Below are 15,881 nucleotides of genomic sequence, written 5' to 3' on the forward strand. Positions count from 1 at the left end.
GGCCGTCTTCAGTTACACAGTTACATGATGTTTGCAACTATGGTACAATAACAATGAGTGAAATTTAAAGTTGAATCTGCAGAAATGTAAATATACTTGGCAGTTCAATATTTACATCAGGCAATCAAGATATCAGTTTTGCCTAAAAATACCTTTGACAGGTAGATAACAATAAAAAGGTTAAGGACAATTTGGATTTAAAAACTTCCTTCTTTTTAATTCGCTATTATGCTAGCCCAGGGGTCGTCAAGTATCTTAGAAATTGAGCGAAATAGATACTACATGTTTATATTTCATAATTTCATTGACCTTTATAAGCCAAGAACCTTTTATTTCCGAAAATAGTAATAATTTTATCATCTAATTATAGAAATGTGAGAGTTGATTTCTTATTGATTTGTGCAAGGATTCCTTTATATCAAGTCAAATATATGTGATTGTTTGTTTAATTAATTTAGTTGTCAACTGTAATTGTAACTGCTACAGATGTTTATAAATCATGAAAGTTTAATGAACTTCTAAATTTATTAAATTGGTATACAAGCTAGCCAAATGTGATGTCAAAACAGGACAAAAATCATGGTTGAAATATTAAAACGCAATATTCTAGTGAAATATATAATTTATCATTTTGAAAGTTTTAATTTTTTATGAAACAATATTTAAGTGATTATTTGGTAAAATTTGTTTAAACTTATCTTATAAGTGTGGAAAATATCTACCTTTAAATATGATATTTCACAAAATGCACACATATTAAATATTGGACAGGGGAAGCTACAGAAAGACTAGATGACAGTTATATATGGTTTTGCTAATGATTGGAAGAGGAACAGTGTGTTATTTATCGGAAATACAGTAAATTGTATCAACAATTTATTACATTTAGACGTCTATGTGGCAACAGATGTCTGTCACCGATCGTTCAGACATTAATACCATCGCAGAGTAGTGTTTTAAAATTAGCACTCAATGTTAGTCATATACAAATTATCAACAACAGCTGTAGGTCATAATTTTCATAATTCAGGTAAAATTTCCACTTTGTAACAGAAATGTACTTCGAAGTATGATGCAAAAATTGATTTGTAAATATTAATGGGACTTCTCGTAATATCTTCCACATCAGAATTACAGAGAAAAAAGAAAAGCAGACAAATAATTTCTGGGTGTGTCATAATAATTATGATAAAATCTTTTATAAATTTATTTATTTATTTAAAAAAAAAAAAAAAAAAAATTTAGTTGATTAGGGATCGAAATAATAAAATGCTAACACTATTATAAAACTTTCGTGATTGGTACAAAACTTGACCTTTGACACCATGTATAATTGAAATCACTGATGATAGTGCAATGCATTGTAGATTTCAAGGAAATTGACATCAGCGTTAATTTCAATAAGACAGAAACCGATTGATATTTCTTAACCAAATCCTTTTTTTAGAGAGTTCATTTTATACAGGTTTTCTAAATAGGTTTAATTTATAATAAGATATTTAAGCATTGGGACCAATAATTAAAAATTTCTTTTGCATATATGTATATTTGTTTATTAAGCTATGATTTATAAATCCATTTCAATAATATATGATGCATTCTGTTTACCAAAATGAAAGTCATACATTTCATTATTTCATACATTTTTTTTTTTAGATATATTTAGAATATATCTTGTGAAGTAATTAATTCAGTGAAATTATGATGTTAAGAAAAAATTCTTATAAATTTAAATTGATGTTTTAGTAATGTACAAACGGAATGCCTAAAATGTTTTTATGCTTAATATGAATGATTCACAAAAATTAAGGATATGTGCAGTAATTCTGAGTATTTGTCATGCAAAATCGTTAATTAAGTGCTAAAGTACATGATATTTCCTTGTCTGACTAAGCATTGTGCATCATAACATTGAATACTTGGTCAGGGGTCAGCATAACTGACCAGTGGACATTTGCTGGACATCAAGCGTCCGCCATGGACATAAAAATCATGTAGTGGCCGTCTCGGACCATTGAAGCCAGACGTGAGTTGTCACCGTTTACGAGGTGCCAATCATTTAGTTTCTCACTATCTACCCATTAACTAGCAATTATGCTGTCAGACTTATGGAGTCTCGATATCTTGGACGGAAAGTCCTCATTGTTTTTGCCTTTGAAATCAGAATTCCTTAGAACTTGTTTTTTGCTTAAACACACTCAATTTATTCCAGAAAGCACCTTAAATTAATAATAATATTTATTGTTTAAAGATTTTTGCCACACAGTTTTTTCCTCTGTAAAAAAATTGAAAGGTTAATGATTCTGTGACATCCCATTATGGGATGATATCGATTTATGAATAAATGAAAATATCAGTTCATTTTTTCTGTCATTTAAAACTTTACTGTTCTAATAAAAACTTTTTTTTTTTTTTTTGCTGCGTTTGAAACCAATGTAAAAATGATATGCTCTAGATTTAGTTTTTTTTTATATAAAACTTCATTTCTTAACAAGATTTTGTTAAACTCGAAAGTCAGGTATGGAAGTTTGTTGAATGAGTTTGAATTTCAGGGTTCGAAGGTCAAGGCCAGTTATCCCCGTTACTATAGAAATTTGTCGAACAATGACCCCAGTTTGCACAGGAGCAGGGGCGTTAATGTCTTATCGGTGTTTTTCAATTTTTGTTTTTTGAACATTTTCTAAATAATTTTCTCTGTTTTGTGTTTCATAGGCGAGACAAGCGAAGGCCATGGAAGCAATTTCTAATCTGGAGATCCCCGGAGAGCTGGCCTACATCTACAGCAAACTGGACGGTAAGTCACATGTCTGTAGTCTATAGCGCTCCCTTAGTCTGTCTTCCTCAGTGAGGACTCAACTGGTGATGAAAGACCACCTGTCAATTATGATCACCTGTCTAAACTACCCTGTATATAAAGATGACCTTTATATAAAGATCACTGTCAATATAGACCACCTGTATATAAAGACCACTTTTTTTTTTTTACGAAGATCACTGTAAAAAAAAAGACGATCTGTATAAAAAGATCACTGTCAATAAAGACCACTGTCAATAAAGACCACTGTCAATAAAGACCACTGTCAATAAAGACCCCCTGTATAAAAAGACCCCTTCTTTTTTTTTACGAAGATCACTGTAAAAAAAAAAGACGATCTGTATACAAAGATCACTGTCAATAAAGACCACTGTCAATAAAGACCACCTGTATATAACAACCACCTGTCCATGAAGACCATATGTTCTTGAATGCTTTTATTCTTATCTTTAATGTAACAGCTGAGAAAAAGCTACTGAACATTTGTTTTCACACTAAAAACAATATGAAAAGATTTTTTTTTATTCCAAAATTTCCTTGCTTGCAGACTGGCAGTCGGTACACACCGAACGTCATATTGGACCGGTAACTGACCCGGTAGCTCATTTGGATCAAAAGTACCAGCTTCCGATGGACGTCGATTCGCACGTATTCAGCAAATTCGCCAACATTTACTTCAGGGTAAGTCGAATAGCACACACTACGCTCAGTCATACAAAATGGATGCAAACCACACTAAACGTCTTGATCCCGGAAAGATGTATGTTGGAGTTAGGTTTCGGTTTTTGACAGCAGCATGATGCACTTTTTTATCCATATCAGGATATGTGTATTTTGACGATTGGCTTACCAGAGATGTCCATAGTACTTGGACCAAACTGCATAAACAACATCAAGAAAAGAGATTGCGATTGTTATACTGGAGATGTCGGATCAATTAAGGGTTTTTTCATTGTCTAGAGGACTCCTACAAAATCCTTCAACCCGGAAGGGGGATTCCATATTCGTCACATCATACAGACACACAGAATGACATCTACTAATTATTCTAATCCTGAAAGGGGGGGGGGGGCTCAGCATTTATTGCCTTATATGGTCATACAGATATCGTCGACAAAATCTTGCAATCTTGAAGGGGGTCCGCAATGGCCACCGCATACAGGGATGCAGATTATTTGCCTCGTACAGTCATACCCTACAGTCATACTGTTACCCCAATATGTTATGAAATTGAAGGCTATTGACAATACTAATCCATTTCAGAATGATCAAGATTTTTTCAAAATGCATGAAAAAATAACCAATTATCACTGTTTTTACAATGATTCTAGCATAAATGAACTAGAATCTGGATAACCTTACCTTGTTATGAGTATTTAGTTGGTATTTTGTCATTTCGCTGCCGTAAATATTTATTTTACTGGCAGCGATGTGCAGAAGGGTTCTTCTCTGACAACCTAGGCTTTTCTTATAAAAACTAGAAAGAATATTCTAATGGGGAAAGAGGTTAGTGATTTTTCTACCCCTTTTCTCCACGGGCCTGTGCCCTTTTTGCTTTGAGAAAATATCACCCACAAAAAGCATGATTTTTTTTGGGGAAAAAGTAATTTTTGCATTGATTTTAGGAAAGTACAGCAATTTATTCAAGGAAAGGGGGCCTTATTCCAGCTCCAAAATGACTTTAGAAAAATTATGGAAGGCCCAGGGGAAAAAAATGTTTTGATCAAAATTAAGTGTTGTTAATGATGGTTCCAGGTTCAAACCCACCCAGTAAGTATATATATATCAAAAAGTAGAAAACTGGTTTATGGACAAACAAATACTTGGTATTTCCGGCACTGCATGTCATGATTTTGTATGTACATGTATATCTTAATGATTGCTGGTTTAGAAAAGTAGAAAATGTATGTATGAACTTTTTATGTATTCATGAACTTTCTTTGATACGTTAAACTTCTCAAACTGGTTTTTCGGACAATTATACTTTCAACAGAAAACTTTGCATGACAATTGAATTACAAAAAATAATATAAAATAATTTAAATCCAACTTTCAGTAAGAAACATAGATTTGCTATCTGTCTTCCACTCTCCCCATATCATAAGCATTTAATAAAAATATTGCCATAATGTAGAAATTTTGGTTGGTGAATTCATGTTTACATACTGAAATAGTCTTGAATAGATTAATTCTCCTTTTACAAAAAAATAAATAAAAAAAAAATAAAAAAAATAGCAATAACAAAAAATATGACTGAAAAAAGTTCTACCTGGAATATGAATATTTCAGACACATTAATTTTCAGTTTCCATGAAAATGCATTTAATAAGCTCCACAAAACTTAAAAAAAAAAAATAATAATACAACAAATACGGTAATTATGTGTGACACTTGGAAATTGACGTGGTGGAATGACATCCTAAGTTGGAATATCGGTACTGCATGAATGAATGTTTGCATGTTGGTGATTTCAGAATCCCGATTGGGGCGTTCTTAAGGCTCCGATAAAGGCGGGGCTCACTCAGCTCCAGGGGGAGGACCTCAACAATCGCGCGGTGTCTGTCTTCAAAATGGTGGGTATCATGTGCTTGTAGATCACTGAATGTGAATGTTGTCTTGAAAATCTCGACCCAAATATGAAAAAATATTTTTCAGGGCCTCTAGATCTGTGCATTTGAAAAGTGTTGGGGCTAGCTTTCTTAAAATATTAAAAGCTGTATTTAATCCCAAATATGGAAGTGGTGAATTGCTATTATAGTAACTCCTGTCTAAACCGAAACAGCAACGAGAACCAAAGAATTATTTGGAATATACAGATCACCTGATTACACAGGTTATATAAGCAGTGTGAAAACTGATAAAAAGTCTGGTTTATACAGGTTTTTAGGTTTAGTCGGAGTTCAGTTTAGACAGGTTGTTATGTTTATAAGGAATGATCCTATTATTTTTTATGTATGCATTTTTCACAAAGTACCATACCGTATTCATCCTCAAATAAGCCCAGGGGATTAACACATAATCTGTGACTCAAAGCAGGGAGGTAGAGTGATCATATTATTGCCTGGCATTTTTACTGAATTGCAACTATATATGGGTGGGCTTATTACCAGGCATAGGCTTATTGCCGAACAAATATTGCATTGCAAACATCTTTACTATCACGAATAATGCTGCAGTTTGAAGATATGTATTCTGCAGAATGAAATTGGTTTCTAATCATACAGAATATTTTTACCAACTGTCTTTCCTGCTGGTGTAAGTATATATATCTGGGTCAATTTTTAAGACAAGAAAAAAGTAAAAATTTAAGCAACAGAACTTATTGGAATGCATTTCAGGTCATGTTAATCCATGACTTGATATTAGATTTCAGACAGAAATAATTAAAAAATCAAAATGTATTCATTTTCGTGTCACTTAGATTTTAAAATCATTATGTGGAATTTAAGAAATTCAGTATTTATAATAAAATTGTTATTTCTCTTGAAGATTTTACGATACATGGGAGATCCCCACCTGAGTAAGAGGAGAGAAAAGGCAATGGCTGACTATATCGTACTGATGGTAAGTCGCTTACACAGGGCACACAGGTTTTGTCCTCCATTAGAGAGACAGACAGATGAATACAGTTTTCAGCACATCTGTCTATTCATGGCTCCAGACAAATTGCAGGAATATGTTATCATACATGAGAAGACACTCAGTTTTGTAGGAAGTCATCTGATGTTTTACTCTGAGAATTTTAAACTCCCTCTAAAAGTCAGAATTTCCTTACAGTTGGCTGTAATGTTAAAATTCCTAATTATTTGAAATCCAGTTTATAAGCAATTAAGTTATTTTCTTCTTGGATCAATGGTAATTACATGAACCAATTTAATTTATGAGTACTGCTCAAAAGAAATGAAATAATGATACAATTGCTGAGCATGAAGATTAGGATACACATATGCTACCAGGATACCTTGGGATCTTATTTCATATACTTATGCTTATATATTTAATGAAAACATTTTGCCATGTTGCTTAAAGAACAGGTCTTCTGAGCCTCTTGTCTTTTTTATGATTTTATAATTGTGACACGTCTGTTTTGTTTCTGCGACACAGGGTCTGAACAACGAAGGACTTCGAGATGAGATTTACTGTCAGGTGGCGAACCAGTGTTGGAACAACCAGGACCTCACCGCCATAGGACGGGCCTGGTGTCTGATGGCTGCGTGCCTCAGTGCCTTCCCACCCAGCGAAAAACTCTTCAAATACCTACTGAAGTATGTACAATATCATAAAGACATCAGCAATCATGTTGTTTCCTCGTTCACTTGAGGATGTGAAAAGAAAATTATTCAATGAAAAAAATGTGGTTGAATGCCATCCTTGCTGCTTCAGTGTGAAAAATGTCTGAATATTAAAATTATTTGATAGTTTTCCATGTGATGTCTGCAGTCTTGTTACGAAAATTTCCATTATGATACAAACTTTTTTTTTATTTCACAACAATTATGATATAAGTTATTTCAACTTGTATTAATCACTCTTTTTGGCCTGGATGTTAGGGTGCGGGGGGTCTTATTGTGGGAGGAAACTGGAGTACCCGGAGAAAACCTATTGAGGATACACCTATAATGTATATTACATTGTATGTTACTTAAATTTTCTCCAGGTTTGTTTCGGACGTTGGGTACAACGGCCATAAGATAACTTGCCAACACAAGGCGCTTCAGTGTGCCAAAATGCAGCCCCAGTTAAGCCGCAGTTATCCCCCCTGTTTACTGGAGTGGCACGCCATTTTGCAGTGTACAAACATGGCGCTACCTGTTAAGTTTGCCGATAGTAAGTATATTATATTCATAATAATAATAAGATAAGCTTTATAGTTCATAACACTTTGAGCCCTAAACTCTTTTGATAAGTGATTGACATGAAATGTATAGTATTTACCGACCTTCGTGTTGTAGACTTTGGAAAAGTTTCATTGACGTTTTTTTCCTTAAGACCATAAAAAGGTGTCATTTTGAACTAAATCTATAGTGAATTTGATGCAGATTTGCAGTAATGTCAATTCAAGAATAGATGATTATTCATTTTTGTGTTAAAAATCAATATTTTTCGAGGTTTTACTTTTTAAAACTCCATTTTAGCAAAAATATTCACTAATTCAAACTCTGTCAGAAATTTTGTTCTATACTCAATGGTGTTAAGGCTGTGACAACAAATTTGCATCAAAAGCCTACATAATTAGAAAAAATGGAATTAAACAAAAATAAATTCATTGATGATGCTGCAATATATATATGATCGACATTAACTGTTCTTCTCCAATTCAAGACAAGTGGTGTTTTAATTCCCAAAAAAACTTGGGCGTGCAAAGACGACTGAACAAACATATTTATAAATAAACTTAAAAGTTGAATCTCGTCAAGAGACTTTCCCTATCAAACAACCCTCTTAGCATCTTAAATCCTTGCTCAGGGACCACTTCGAGCCTTCCTTGGGTTGGTCTCTTAATAAAGATTAGATTGTGTGTGGAAAAAAAAGAAGAAGAAATAAAATGATTTAACTCTGCAACTTTTTATTTAGATGTAAGAATGTACGGACCTGTGGAGTCATGGACGTCCGGAGAAATCTTCACAAGTCATCTCGTCAGCAGTCGGTACGCCGTTCTTCTACGAATTCTGCAATCAGATGTCAAATAACAGCTTTATAGATCAAACTTTGTTGTTTTAAAACACATTTTTAAAGAAATTTTCATAAAAGCATGAACTTGCTGTAAATGGAGACATATTTTTATCATACATTCTTCCTGGAACAAGACTGAATTCAAGACAGGGTCAAAAAATTTAAATTTTGAAATTCTCTTAAGATACAATATATCAAAGAACATGAATTTCACTATAACACTTGTGTTAACCGATTATTCCAATAGTACCGTATTTATCCTGCAATAAGCCCAGGGGTCACCATATAATCTATTATAAAGGAACTTGAAAAGCTTAATATATTTTGTAATTTGAACTTAAAATAGATTACTGACATTTTTTATAAAAGTAGTCACTGTATGAGACCAAAAGTGAGTTCACTTGAACTTAATAATTGGTGACATTTGTCTTCATCTTTTCCAGGGGCCTGAAGGAAAATAAATTCGGCTGGACGGTGGTACTTCAGGAGGAGACCGATTTTTACGAGTTGATGGGATATGACTACGTCCTTGACCTTCTCAGCGAGATGGAAATTCCCCCAGGGTTCCCTGCCAAGCCTGCCTACTTCCTTGTGTCACGAGACAAGATGCGGGAACCAGTTGGGGTCGTACATCGTCTGTACAAGGACTCGTGAGTATCCACAAGTCTATAATTAATCAGTAGTGAAAATCGTAACATTGCGATATAAAAGAAAAGACTTCAGTTATACCCAATAGTATTATTTGTTTTATAGTGTGACCTTACATAGTAGCTTGACATTATAAAATCACTTGTGTTAATTTGGTATTTCTATCGTACATATTTTGTTACCGTACAACTCGGTTTTATATAATGTGATAACTTTACCAAAAATGGCAGCGTTTCCTGATATGACATTGTTGCTTTAAATTTTACTTTGATTGTATATCATAGTTTTGCTGTATGTGGTAATATAACCAAAATGACATAATATTTCCTTATTATCACTTAACACTTTTTATGCTAGTTTTATACTGTTTGATATTTTTAACAAATACCGTACTTATCCTGCAAGAAGCCCAGGGGGGACCAACACATTATCTCTGACTCATAATGGGGGTTTGGAGAGGGGGGGGGGGCTTACTTCAGAACAATGAAATAATATTTAATGGCATTTCTACTGAAATGCAGTAGCTATGGGTGGGCTAATTACCAGGCATGGGCTTATTGCTGGATAAATGTCATAAACAGCGTAGACAATGATTTTGTATGCTTGCAGACCGCACAGTGTTGACAAGGACAGGTTCATGGTGCTAATGGGAAGACTTCCAGAAATGTTGAAGGTTGAAGCACCACGACTAGAAAACCGAACATTCACACCACGCACAAAAGAGAATGACGACGAAAAGAAAATAGAATTTTCGATGACAAGTGCACTCAACCGACGTCCGACTGAGATCATGCTGGATGGTCTGTCTGCAAATTCTGTTCTGAATCTGCGATACACGAAACGGAAAGCTCCAGGACCGCCGCCATCGGTCACGAGTAACGGTCATAACGGACACCATGTGACAAATGGTCTCAGCAATGGGCACATAACTCCAATCTTGGAGGACGAAGGTGCCGATTTCGGATTGGCGGGATCTAAATTAAATCAAAGGTACAATAATGGATTACCTAACGGAACGCCACGTATACAGGATTTAAGCTCTACGTCCAAACTGAATGCTAGATATACGAAATCGTCAGCGGTGGCGAAAAGGATGAAAAACGGAGCCGCGGATAGGATTTCCAGAAGGGACCATGGTTTGGAAAAAATGTCAGCATCATCAGACAATATGTCAGTGGGGACTGGGCAGGAATCCGATTGGTCTCACTGGGTCGAGAATGTGTTCAACAGCGCACTCAATGAGCATGTTGATACGCTGAGTGACGCACGGTCGATGGAAAACCGCCTGAAAGGTGGGGGTAAGGGTGTCCCCGGTCCGGGGATGCAGCCTCCCCCCGCACCCCCTCTGTCACTCCCTCTAATGAGCAATGTGAACGTACTGCCAGTAGGGGGAGCCACTGGGCTAGGATCTCCACCATCCACGGCACAAGGTAGCACAGGTAAGGGAGATAACTCTTTTTTTTATTCAACGCATAACAACCAAGTCCCTTGAAAGCTTCAGTTAGATTAAGATGCATGACTTTTTGCAAGGCTGGTAACATACATGGGTTGTTGTTTTTTCATGATGATCTGATTTTGTTGCAATTTTTTCTGCCGAAAAATACAACACCATGAAATTGTAGAAAATTATTGCATCGTTATCTTAGCATTTTCTACCATTGTTACAAGACTGAAAAAAGATGTGGAAAAAAACCCATTGTTACAAGACTGAAAAAAGATGTGGAAAAAAAAGATCCTATTGAATTGACAATTCAGAAAATTCGCAAAAATAAGGGGGCATAAAAAGATATACTTTTACAGTAATTCTAAAGTTTTGTCTGAATATATATTTTTAGACATCCTTCTTTGTGGTCTGTGTTGACCTATTTTCTCATTTACGGTTTATTTCGACAGACACCCTGATGCAACAGATTCAACAACAGTTGGCGGTCCAACAGATGGCGCAACAGCAGGCCCAGCAACAGGCCCTCGTGCAGGCGTACCTAAGTCAGATGGTACGTAAAACCAGTAATCTCTTATTAGTTATTAATTATGAATTTCATTTTGATTCATGGGATGCTTCGTTCAATTAATTATAGCCAAAAAACAATTTATAAAACAGTTATGTCACTAACACATAAGTTATTAGGGTAAAATACTGAATTTCGTGAATATATTTTTCTGAATTTTGCTTCAAATTCAAATTGCCAGATGAGCTCTATGATAAATGATTTTGTTTTGTTTTATCCTGGATGATTTTTTTTGTATTTTGTTTTAAGAACCAATTACAAGCCCAAGCTCAAGTTCAGGCCCAGGCTCAGATGCAAAACCAGGCAGCTCGGCAACAACAACAACAACAAGCCCTGTTTCAGTCGGCACAACAACAGGGCTTACAACAGCAGTTCTTACAGGCAGGCTTAGGAGGTGTCAACGGGGTACCTGGCCTACCTGGGCTGGGGGTCCCCAACGGAATGGTACCGAACATTGTGAGCCCCGGTTCCAGTATGAACTCTGTGGGACCTTCCCCATTTATGACTCCCAGGGAACAGCCGGTGAACGGCTCCGTAGCATCTTCATTTAGTACTACACAAATGTTGCCGGTGGCAGGCATCAACACAACTCAGACAAATGTAGGGGGCGTGCCAAAGAAAGTGTATAAAATACGGACACAATTTGAGGGTCGCACCGAGACCAACGAGTTCAAACCGGCTGAGCACATTCCACCCCTCATTACAGCCAATCACGACAAAAGTCTACAGATCACTGAACAAAACTCAGAAAGTGAGAGTCATAAAGTGCGACAAATGACGCTCCCCACGCTTCATCCCCCACCCCCTCCAGCTTTCCAGGATCAGTCTCTTGTCAGTCCCAGAATGCCAGCCATGCCGCCAGCACCGCCTCCACTGCCAGAGATACCCTTAAACGGCGACTCATTTAACAGGGAGGACGGCACATTCACCTTCACAGATAAAAAGGGCCGTGCAAGAACTGTAAGAATCGGCCGTGTAGTGTGGCCTCCGCCAGTGGAAAAAGAATCCAAGTCACGCCCAAATGTGGGCCGACTCGAAATTGACGAGGGCGTGGCTAGCTCTATCGAGGAGCAAGTTGGTGCTCGTACACAGCAGAAGAAACCGGCACCGGCACCACCCCCTCCACCACAAAAGGTTGGTCTTCATGAGTCATAGTTGCAAAAGTGTTTCATTCATTGGTACATATTGCTATTCATTTCAAGCATAATTATGATTGACCCTGACATTTAAAGAAAAGTAACCCATTACAGTTTTATACAATTTTTAGCAGACCTGGCCTGAAGGGCCAAGTGAGCTTATGCTGTGGTGCAGTGTCCGGCATTAATTTTTTACTTTAAACAACTTCTTCTTAATAACCACAAAGCCTAGGGTGATGATATTTTTTGCCAATAGCATGCTCAAATAAAGGGCTACCAAGTTTGTTCAAATGAATGACCTTCACTTGTATTCAAGGTCACAGGGGTCAATTGTCTAAAAAGAACTTTAAACTTCTTCTGAATAACCAAAATAACTAGAATGTTGATATTTTGTGAAGAGCATGCTAGGATGAAGGACTACCAAGTTTGTTTAAATGAATGATCTTGATTTTCAAGGTCATAGGGGTCAAATATGTTTAAAATCTTTAAACAACTTCTTTTGAATAACCAAAAAGCCCAGGATGTTGATATTTGGCCAGTGGCATGCTAAGATAAAGGGCTACTAAGTTTGTTCAAATGAATGACCTTGAATTATATTCAAAGTCGAGGGGGTCGAATATGTTTAAAATCTTCAAACAACTTCTTCTGAATAACCATAAAGTTCAGAATGTTGATATTTGGTCATTAGCATGCTTGGATGAAGGGCTACAAAGTTTGTTTAAATGAATGACCTTGAATATGTTTAAAATCTTAAAACAACTTTTTTTGAATAACCAAAAGGCCCAGGGTGATGATATATAGCCTGGAACAGGCTGGAATGAAGGGCTACTAAATTAGTTAAAATGAATGATCTTGACTTATATTCAAGGTCTAAGGGGTCAAATATGTTTAAAATCTTTTAACAACTTTTCCTGAATAACCATAATGCAAGGAATGTTGATATTTGGCCAGTAGCATGCTTGGATGAAGGATTACCAACTTGATTAAAACGAATGACCTTGAAATATCTTTATAACCTTTAAACAACTTCTTTTGAATAACCAAAAAGTCAAAATGTTGATATTTGGCCAGTAGCATGCTTTGATGAAGGGCTATCAAGTGTTTTCATTTGAATGACCTTGACCCACCTTCAAGGTCTTATTTGGTCAAATGTGTATAAACCTGTAGATGACATAACCTCAATAAACAAAAGGTCTAGGGTGGTGATATTTGGCAAGTCGTATGCTGAGATTAAGGGCTATCAAGTTTGTTCATTATAATGACCTTGGTAGACTTTCAATGTCACAGGGGTCAAATGCGTTTAAATCTTTTAACAGGCTCTTTTGAATGACTTAGTCATAAATACTGACATTTTGCCAGAAGCTTTATTTTAGTCGACTTTTAAGGTTATAAGTGTGAGATTAATACCAGGTGAGTAATGCAGGCCCATTGGGCCTCTCGTTTGTTACCATTTTAATCTTTTTATTTTTTTGCCATAGTTCAGAATAAGAGATTTAGTGAAAACAAAATCTTTTTTTTTTGTATAAAAGGGTAAAGTTTTCTTGCTATAACTCTGGAAAGCCCCATTAAAAAATGATAGCAGAAGGACTGTGCAGGCCTAGTCAACAGTGAAAGTTAATTAAGTAATGTTGATGGTTTCCCAATAACTGTTTCAGCATGAACCGGTCAAGTCAACCAAGTCTCTCACAGAGTCTGTTCATCTTGCCACTCTCCAACTGTTGGAGCAGAAACTTGGAGCCAAGAGAGCGACCCCGCCTCCATGTAAGTAAAGATAATGAACATTCCTTTGTATGGAGACCATTCTAGGCCATGAATATGCCCACAGAAATATTTATCACATATAAGGCCGTTTTTCTTTCGTTTGTCATACATTTTGTAAAACCCAACCATTTTTTAAAAAATCTACTTTTTTTTGCCAAAAAGAAAATGACTACCAAGTATTATAGGCCTCCATCTTGAAATAGTCGGTGTAAATGAAAGTTTTATTTTGATGTCAGCAGCCCCTCCACCACTACCCAAGACCCTCCCCCCAGTCACACCGCCCCCTACGCAGCCAGTCCTGGTAACCAAGGTGATTGAAGTGGCGCCTCCTCCTCCTCCTCCGAAGAAAGAGAAGAAGATGAATATTGACTTCTCCTCACTGGAGCGTGTGGTGTGTCGGCTCTACCCACAGGGCAAGGAAAGTTATCTAACCTACAACAGTGTGCCCTGGTCACTCAACGTCCGCAAAGAGGTCAGTTTACCATCATTCCCAATATGACTCGAGTACGGTCAGACAATTTTTAAACATGATTTAGTGTAAGGCACTTTTGAAGATAACATCTATATAAAATATTAATGTCAAGAAAAAAACTTTTTCTTAAAACTGGTATCAGTAGGATGTTTGAAAATCATGACTTTTTTAATTTACCTTAAAAAAAACAAGGAGGACTATAAAATGGTACTGTATACTGAGAATTCTTTGCCGATCGAGTCAAACTTTCGCCCTTCGGGTAAACAAATCTTCATATCTCCCTCAGATGAATGCAATACATGTAATAATATACAGGGTTCTCAAACATAATGAAATATATGAAAGTTTTAGCCACTAATATATACATAGTGAAAATGAAAATATAGAGGAAAACTGGAAAAGACAATACCCGGTAGCAAAATAATTAAACAAAAATTGGATAGATGACATGTGAATATTGGTTATACTCATCCCCAACCAAACATAGTCCATAACTAGTATTGTGATTCTTTTACTGTCTGTATCCACAGGTGTTCCACCCACGAGAGCGCCTGGAGAATGTCGACGCCCTCCATATCATCTTCTGTCAGGTGGTACAGGACGTTTACAACCTCGGGTGCATTCGCATCGGCAAGGATGAACGTATAAAGATGAGGGGCATGCTGGGTAAGGGCAGACATTTTGTTCTGGCAGGGACAGCCATTGTTTTGTTTCTTTTGAATGCTTATGGTGTATCTGATTGATTGTACTGCAAATGAAACAGCTGAAAATCTTACTTATCGTAAATCAAAAACCTCTTATATTATGGGATGTAAGATATTGTGTTCATGCATGGTCATATAATCTTCATTAATTGTATGTAAGATTTTTTGTTATGGATGTCACCCTGGTAAAATACTAGCTGCCTCTTACCGACTCCGCTAGGGAGAAACTCTCTTTAGCTCATTCGGTAGAGCGTTACACTAGTAAGCCAGAGGTCCGGGGTTCGCCTCCTAGTGGAGACATTTAAAAAAAAATATGATCTCTGTTACATGGAATACGATTTTGTTCATGGGATCTTAAGATTTTTATTCAAGATGAATAACAATTTCATTCTTTAAAAAGTCATTGGATAAGATCTCTTTTCTTGAGGAATTCAGATTTTCATCAATTGAATACAATATTGATTTACGTTCACAGAGAATTACGGAATAAATAGAACAAACTACCAGACTGGTGACTTCTCCAATCAAGTGAAGAAGATCGTCGTGGACACAGCCAAAGAGTGGGGGGCATATTTCTCTCGCCTCTTCCCTGTTGCAGTAAGTTGATGACCAGTAGCTTGTCTGAAGTATATACAGTATATCCATATTATAAGGAAAACTTCG

General features: G+C 36.2%; 1 protein-coding gene across 5 annotated transcripts in view; it reads left to right on the top strand.

Annotated features, from left to right (window-relative positions):
- LOC110455672 (unconventional myosin-XV-like) overlaps positions 1-15,881 on the top strand; it is a 125,171-nt gene that overhangs the window by 87,143 nt on the left and 22,147 nt on the right. For 4 of the 5 annotated variants that reach the window (XM_021505938.1, XM_021505934.1, XM_021505935.1 and 1 more), the window contains exons 23-37: positions 2,713-2,794; positions 3,363-3,496; positions 5,290-5,388; positions 6,305-6,379; positions 6,920-7,080; positions 7,473-7,642; positions 8,390-8,462; positions 8,932-9,138; positions 9,746-10,575; positions 11,030-11,130; positions 11,395-12,279; positions 13,937-14,042; positions 14,279-14,514; positions 15,045-15,180; positions 15,694-15,815. In XM_021505938.1, the coding sequence (XP_021361613.1) occupies positions 2,713-2,794; positions 3,363-3,496; positions 5,290-5,388; positions 6,305-6,379; positions 6,920-7,080; positions 7,473-7,642; positions 8,390-8,462; positions 8,932-9,138; positions 9,746-10,575; positions 11,030-11,130; positions 11,395-12,279; positions 13,937-14,042; positions 14,279-14,514; positions 15,045-15,180; positions 15,694-15,815 (3,417 nt within the window). The remainder of the gene's footprint in view (positions 1-2,712; positions 2,795-3,362; positions 3,497-5,289; positions 5,389-6,304; positions 6,380-6,919; positions 7,081-7,472; positions 7,643-8,389; positions 8,463-8,931; positions 9,139-9,745; positions 10,576-11,029; positions 11,131-11,394; positions 12,280-13,936; positions 14,043-14,278; positions 14,515-15,044; positions 15,181-15,693; positions 15,816-15,881) is intronic. The other variant, XM_021505937.1, reaches the window with a different exon arrangement.

This window comes from Mizuhopecten yessoensis, unplaced genomic scaffold (assembly GCF_002113885.1).
Source record: "Mizuhopecten yessoensis strain PY_sf001 unplaced genomic scaffold, ASM211388v2 scaffold8361, whole genome shotgun sequence".
NCBI lineage: Eukaryota > Metazoa > Mollusca > Bivalvia > Pectinida > Pectinidae > Mizuhopecten > Mizuhopecten yessoensis.